Genomic DNA, 7,436 nt, shown 5'->3' with positions numbered 1-7,436 from the left:
TGGGTGAGGGATGCCCCTCACCCACCTGGCTTTGTGTTCACGTGAAAGTCTTGTGATTTTGCCTGTGAAACTTTAGGATAAAAGGCTTACGGTTTGTCCCATTAAACAGCTTCTGCACTAGACAGGAGTCCAGTCTCTTTCTTTCTCCCCTCTTTCTTTCTCTTTATATCTATCCCTCCAGAATCGCTGATGCCGCCACACCATACAGGGACCGTCGATTCTCTGCAGGGGCTGGCCCGCCACAGCTTCCTATGGGTCAGTCTCCTTCAGGACACTGCCATTTGGGGCTTCTTGTCTTGAGTACAGAAGGACCCTCATAGAAGATTCAGCTGAGCAATCTAAAAGTTGTGAGACTGCCTGCCACATTCAGCTAACACACTGATTTTGTTTGTCCCCGATAGTATTTATTTATTCTTAATTCTGGTAAAATGCACATAACATAAAATTTGCCTTCTTAACCATTTTTAAGTATACAATTCAGTAGTGTCAGTTATATTCACACTGTTGTGTGACCAATCCCTGGAACTTTGTCGCCTTGCAGAACTGAAACACTGTACACATAAACAAGTCCCCATTTTCCCCTTCCCTCAGCCCGTGATAATCATCATTTTACTTTCTCTGAATTTGACTACTCTGGATACCTCATTTAACTGGAGTTATATAGTGTCTTTTTTTCACTGGCTTTTTTCTTTTTCTTTTTTTGAGACCAGGTTTCACTGTTGCCTAAACTGGAGTACAGTGGTATAGTCCTCCCATCTCAGCCTCCTGAATAGCTAGGACTACAAGTGTCCACCAGCACACCTGGCTATTTTTTTTTTCTAGAGACAGGGTCTTGCAATGTTGCCCAGGCTGGTCTTGAACTCCTGGTCTCAATGATGCCCCCTCCTTAGCATCCCAGAGTTGAGATTGCACATGTGAGCCACCACACCCAGCTAGGTTTTTTTCACTTAGCACAATGTCTGCAAGGTTCATCTGTAACTCTTCTAGTCACTACTTTCCATTGTTTGGGGGTATATACTCCCAAGTGTAATTGCTTCATTGTATGCTAATTCTATGTTTAATTTTTTGAGAAACTACCATACTGGTTTCCACAGCAATTGCACCATTTTACATTCCCTCCACCAGTACACCGGGATTCCAATTTCCCTATATTTTTACCAATACTTGTTATGTTCTGTTATTTATTTGTTTATTTACTTACTTATTTTTATATATCGTAGAGATGAGGTCTCGCCAAGTTGCCTAGGCTGGTCTCGAATCTCTGGGCTCAGGGAGTCCTTTCACCTCTGCCTCCCAAAGTGCTGGGGTTACAGACATGAGCCACTATGCCCAGCCTTTTCTGTTTTTTGATAGATAGAACTTGAGTTGGAGTCTCACTCTGTCACCCAGTCTGGAGTGCAGTGGCATGCATGATCATGACCACTGCAGCCTCAACCTGCTGGGCTTAGGTAATGCTTCCGCTGCAGCCTTCTAAGTAGCTAGAACTACTGGCACATGCTACCATGCCCAGTTTATTTTTTTTATTTATTGTAGAAATGAGGTCTCACTAAGTTGCCCAGGCTGGTCTCAAACCCGTGAATTCAGGCATTCCTCTCGCCTTGGCCTCCCAAAGTGCTGGGACTGCAGGCTTGAGCCACTGTGCCTGACCTAGAGTATGTTTTTATTTTTATTTTGTTTTGAGTTGGAGTCTCACTTTTGTCGCCCAGGCGAGTACAGTGGCACGCTCACTGCAACCGCAGCCTCAACCTGCTGGGCTTAGGTGATCCTTCCACCTCAGCCTTCCAATTAGCTGGGACTACAGACGCACACCACCACGCCTGGCTAGTTTTTATGATTTATTGTAGAGACGAGGTCTCACCAAGTTGCCTAGGCTGGTCTCTATCAAACTCAGGGGCTCAGGCAACTCTCTCACTTCAGCCTCCCAAAGTGCTGGGCTTACAGACTGAGCCACCATACCCGGCCAGAGTATTTATTTTTTATTTTATTTTATTTTGAGTATTTATTTTTTAAGCCCATATTTTAAGTGGGAAGTTTCAGAAAAATAATTTAATTTTCACTTAAAAAAAAAAAAAAACCTCTTGGAGCTGGGTGTGGTGGCTCATGCCTGTAATCCCAGCACTTTGGGAGGTGAAAGCAAGAGGATTGTCTGAGTTTAGGGGTTCGAGACCAACCTGAACAACATGGTGAGATCTTGCCTTTACAATAAATAAATCAGCTGGACATGGTGGCACATGCCTGTGGTTCCAGCTACTTGGAAGGCTGAGGCAGAAGGATTGCCTGAGCCCAGCAGGTCGAGGCTGCAGTGATTGTGAGCATGCCACTGCACTCCAGCCTGGGTGACAGAGTGAGACTCCCACTAAAAACAAAAAACAAAAAAAAACCAACTCTTGGGAGGTGTCTCCAACAACTGGGCCCCATATGGAACCACTGCTGGGCTGAGACACCTTCTCCAGGCCTCCCTGGATGGGTCAGGCCACTCCCAGTCTTCAGAGGAAGACTTAGAAACTTTCAGGAGGCTCTTCTTCTGACATTTTTTGGGGGGAAATGGGAATCTCTGGCCCTGTTGCTGCTTGGCAACCATCAGCAGGAGCTGGGTAGTCACTGCCCCTCTTCAGGTGGGGTCTGTGTCCTCCAGTTGGCCAGACTGCCCTACATGGCCTAGAGTCTGTGAACCTCTGTGTGTGAAACTTCTGGCCAAGGCCTTCCTCACCTTCACCCTGCCCACACCCATTTTCTAACTGGGGACTGTGTTGGCTTTGTAACATGTGTACTTTGCCAGGCTGAACTACATTTTCCAGAATTCCCTGTATATTTCCCATTAGGGTGGGTCACAATGCAGACTCTTGCCAGAGTTGGAAGGAAGAAACCGTTTTGATTGCTGATCTGCTGACTCATCATCTCCTTGGCATGAAGTGGCACCCAGACCTGCAATTGCTCAACCTTCCCTGGATTCTTCTTCAGTTTTTCTGACCCCTGGGCCAGGTGTGCACATTAGCTTTGTGATGAAGGGCTTCAGCTTCTGCAGGATACCCTCATCATTAAGATCATAGGCAGCAAGAATGGACACAAGTTTCAGTCTGTCTTCATGGGGTCCCCCCTGTGCTAGAGGTCTTCCTCTCCCAACTACCTGCCTGTGGACTTCAAGTTCCCTCAGTCCCAGAGATAAGAGCCTTACAGAAACTACTTATTCAGCTCCCACAATTGTGCAAGCCAGTTCCCTGCAGCAAATCAGATATACATGTGTATATATTCCAATATCCCCTTCTGGTTCCCCTCTGCGGAGCTGACTGACACTGGCAACCCAAAGGCCTACTGACTTCTCTGGCCTCATACCCCGTCGTATCTCCCTGATGCTTTCACCACCACAAGCTTTCACCAGTCCCCAAACCCAGCAGCTTTTTCCAGACCTCGGGGCCTGTACTGGTGCTGAGTCTACAGTCTGGAATGCTCCTACCCAGAAGCTGCTGGCTTACCTGGTTTATGCAGCACGTGGCTAAGTCCCCTGTGCCTGTGCCTAGCCTGGTGTAGTTTGTGAGAAGGGTGTTGAATTAATAATTGTGGACGAGGCCCTTGACATAGGGATCTTGTTTTGTTCTCCTGTACCTCTGCAGATATTGCCTCCCCATTTTGCAAGTGTAAGTGACCCCGACAGCAGTTGCTGTGGAAATAACTGGGTCTCTTTGCTGCCTCATAACTGGTGGAGCTGCCGGAACAGCTAATGTGACCTGGGCAGGTCCAAGTATCACCAAGTATCACCCTGAGAGCTCAAGAGACAATCTCCGAGTCCAGGAGACACAGTAAGTAAGTAGTGGATTTTGGACTCCCTCATCCCAGTGTAGGAGGTGAGTGTGATGTCAGGGCAGAAAATACCGGCTTTGGAGTGATGCTGGAGTCATGTAGAGTGGGTTTGAATCCTGACCTGACCACTTGCCAGCTGTGTGGCCTCCCAGAGTCTCAGCAACTGCATCAGCACATTTTTTTTTCTTTTGAGTCAGAGTTTCACTCTGTCGCCCAGGCTGGAGTGCAGTGGCACTCTGGCAGCTCACCATAGCCTCGACTTCTTGGGCTCAGGCAATCCTTCCACTTCAGCCCTCAAATACCTGGGACTACAGGCACACACCACCATGCCCGGCTAATTTTTTGATTTTTTTTTGGTAGAGATGAGGTCTCACTTTGTTGCCCAGTCTGGTCTGCTTCAGTAAAACTGTCTCTTGAACGCCTTCCTCAAGACTGAGCTTGTTGTGCTGTTGAGAGACGACCTGTGCAGCCCTCCTCAGGGCGCCTGACACACACCATGTTCGTGTGTAGTTAGTTATGGTCACGTGGTTTCAGTCTGGGGTGCCTCTCAGGGACATGGGGCCTACCCACAGAGCCCAGCTGGAGGGGCTGAGGGCACAAGGTGGGAAGAGGGTGGGGCACAAGCAGAGCGGTTTTGGAGGAAGAGCAAACGTGAAGGGATGACGAGGTCCAGGACGTTGCGTGGGGAGGGTGAGACGAGACAAAGGAGTAAGAGACCAGTGCAAGGGGCAGCAACCCAGTTCAAACCAGCTTATGCAGAAAGCAACGTATCGACTCAAATGATAGGTCTATCCAAGCCTCAGGCATGGCTGGATCTCGAAGCTCCATTCATTAAGCTTATGTCCGTTTCCTAGTTCCAACATTTTCTGTTTTGACTCCTTTTGCAGGTGGGCTCTATGCATTGCCAAAGGTGGTCACTGGCAACTCTGGCCCCATGTCCCTACCGTTTAGTGATCCTGGTGGAAAAAGCACCTGTTTCTCAGTAGTTCCAGGAACAGTCCCAGGGTTGACTCACACTGAACCCACTCGGTTCAAGAACTCATCTCTGACCCAGCGACTGGCCAATGGACAGCTGACTGAACGCTCATTGGCCAGGTCTTAGGTCATGTGACCACCCAGACCCCTGTGGCCTGAGGCTGGAATGTGGGGGTGGTCTGGGTCGCGAAGGAAAACTGCGAGTGATGTTTCAGAGCGTGGAAGGCCTGCCCCACAGCGTGCTCGAATGCTGCTGGCCTAGGGTGGGAAGACGAAAGTCGGGCCTGAGGCTTCAAGCAATGGTGTGGCCGTGGCAGGAGACAGGGCCGGGGTGGGGTGGCTGGGCAGCAGCCTCAGAGGAGGAGTCTGCTGATGGAGGCGGGTTTGGGTGTGAAACGTGGAGAGACAAGCAGCAAGCAGAGCTTCAAGGGCGCTTTGGGGCACTGGAGCTCATGGAGGGTCCTCAGAGGACAGATGGTCAGGAGAGTAGGGGGCCTTACTTAGGGAGGCAAGCTCAGGGAGGGCTGGGAGAAGGGGGGAGAACGCTCAGTGGTCAGACTGTCCGGTGAAATCAGGCAGGAAGGAGCAGTGTCCATGGAAGGCAGATGGTCAGAGGCCTTGGTGCCGAGGGTGCCCTGCCACTGCCCTTCCCAACCAACCCTCTCTTAACCTCGGACCCACCTGGGGAGCCGGTCAGAAGGCTGATTCCCAGGCCTCGGCCCCACAGATTCAGATTTAGACAACTGGGGTGAGCCCAGGTAGACTCTGGGGTTGGAACAAGCCCTCTAGGTGTTTCTGGTTTAGGGCTGGAGGGTGTGGTCTGAGGCATCACATTGAGCTGGTCAGTAGCACCATCCCTTCAGAAGTCTGAGTAGGCCAAGGCCTCTCCTGGCCTCCAACTGTGGGCCCGTTGGCTGCCCCACAGGTAGCATGGGCCAGGGTCTGGGCTGGCACAGTAGCCCCAGTCAGAACTGCAAGTAGATGAGGCTGTTCCTGGTCAGCAGGACTTGGGCTGGCAGGGTGGGAGCACGGTGGGAGAGTAGAGCTGTCAGTCCCTGCCACACAGTCTAGGCCTACCTGCCTCCTGGGTGCCCACGTGTCCCTAGACCCAAAATTGCTGGGTCCTAATGATGCCCCTGCCCTTATTAGCCTCTACGCCCTGGTCAGGAAGCTTGGGCAGAGCAGGAACCTGGGCTGGTTTTGTTCCCTGCTGTGTCCTCTGTGCTCAGCCCAGGACAGGGCAGGTAGGGCTCCCGTTGGCACCTGGCCCTGCAGTTTGGGGAGGAAGCCAACAGCAGTGAGATGGGGCTAGGAAGACACTTGAAGAGGGTGTTGAGTGGCCACTTGCCCAGGGGGTTGAGGTGTCAGCCTTGTCCAGGAGTCCAGCAGGCCAGGGGTCCATACCCAGCAGTCTTCCTCCCCTCCAGCCTATTGCCAAAAGACCCTGCTTCAATTTGTAGTTTCTGGAGTCTCCTACATCGGGCAAAGAGCTCCCCGTATCACCTAGCCCCAGCCCAGGCTCAGCAAGCCTGGCATACATAAATATCCACTCTTCTAGAACCTTCCCTGTCTCCCACTGCCTCCCAAGTCTTCCCTGTTTTGCAGAATTTTTCCTTCTAAGGAACATGCCAGAATACACCTTGGCCTGTTGCTCAAATAGATGGACAGTTATCCACATGCTGGACGCCACCGTGTCCCAGGGCTGGGGCCATTTCTCCTAATGCTAGTTTTTCAGTCATGTTTTGTTTTGTTGGAAAGTGAGATTTTATTGAAAGAACAGAATCGTTTGGGTCCCCTTTACACTCCAGGTTAGCTAATAGTCTCAGAGGGTAAGCACCTTTCGGGCCACACCTTGGGTCATGATCCAGGTGAGGCGAACCCTGGGACCTCCGCTGTTCTTGGCTGGACCTCATCCTTGTCACGTCTTAACATAATTGAGGCGAGTAACAGCTCTGTAAGGGTCCAGCCTGGTATCTTTGTGAAAGCTGCCCTACTGGATCCCTGGCACAGCCTGAGGGGCCCTGAGAAGTAGACACAAAAGAACCACCAATCCCTCACCCCACCACCGTCGTGTGGTGGGATGCTCACCCGCGACTCCTAGAGAGCAGGCCCTCCCAGTCTAATCTGTGCGATCTGAGGCATCTCATTTCGCTGGTCGACAACCCCATCCCTTCAGAAACCTGGGTAGGCCAAGGCCTCTCTTGGCCACCAGCTGCTGGTGGCCTGTTGCCTGGCCCCACAGGCAGCATGGGGCAGGGCCTGGGCTGGCACAGTATCGCTGCGCAGGGCACCTAGCACACTGCCCCCAGTCAGGGCTGCAAGTAGACGAGGCCGTTACCGGTCGGCAGGACACGGCTGGCAGTGGAGGTGAGATCCATCCCCAGGGCGATCTCAGGCGTCCCTCCACCTCTGCTCGCGCGTTCCTTTAAACTCGCCCCGACCCCTCCGACGGCCCCTTAGCCCAGTTACCGCCACTTGCTGAAGGCCCCTGGCTCCAGACCGACCTCGCCAGGAGGTCGGCGTATAAAGCCCCGTGGGGCCCACCATCCAATCCCCTGCGCGTCGATGGCGCTCATTCCCCTTCGGCACTCGGAAGAAAATGAGAGCGGCTCAAAGGTTTCAACGATTTATTGTGCCCCCAAAGGCCCAGGCAATGAAGGGAA

General features: G+C 51.8%; 2 protein-coding genes across 2 annotated transcripts in view; one reads left to right on the top strand and one right to left on the bottom strand.

Annotated features, from left to right (window-relative positions):
* Positions 1–2,920, top strand: part of HMCES (5-hydroxymethylcytosine (hmC) binding, ES cell-specific) — a 33,009-nt gene extending 30,089 nt beyond the window's left edge. Inside the window, exon 6 of the mRNA XM_021716803.1 lies at positions 2,823–2,920. Within this exon, the coding sequence (XP_021572478.1) occupies positions 2,823–2,882 (60 nt within the window). The 3' untranslated portion in view covers positions 2,883–2,920. The remainder of the gene's footprint in view (positions 1–2,822) is intronic.
* A 1,981-nt stretch (positions 2,921–4,901) lies between these two features.
* LOC103268890 (histone H1x) overlaps positions 4,902–7,436 on the bottom strand; it is a 2,922-nt gene continuing 387 nt past the window's right edge. Inside the window, exons 2-3 of the mRNA XM_008066487.2 lie at positions 7,243–7,353; positions 4,902–5,031 (exon numbers count right to left, since the gene is read on the bottom strand). Of these exons, the coding sequence (XP_008064678.1) occupies positions 4,902–5,031; positions 7,243–7,353 (241 nt within the window). The remainder of the gene's footprint in view (positions 5,032–7,242; positions 7,354–7,436) is intronic.

This window comes from Carlito syrichta, unplaced genomic scaffold (genome assembly GCF_000164805.1).
Source record: "Carlito syrichta isolate Samal-C Ts95f unplaced genomic scaffold, Tarsius_syrichta-2.0.1 Scaffold308955, whole genome shotgun sequence".
NCBI lineage: Eukaryota > Metazoa > Chordata > Mammalia > Primates > Tarsiidae > Carlito > Carlito syrichta.
The sequence above is the reverse complement of the archived record's forward strand: the minus strand, read 5'-3'. Positions and strand labels throughout refer to the sequence as shown.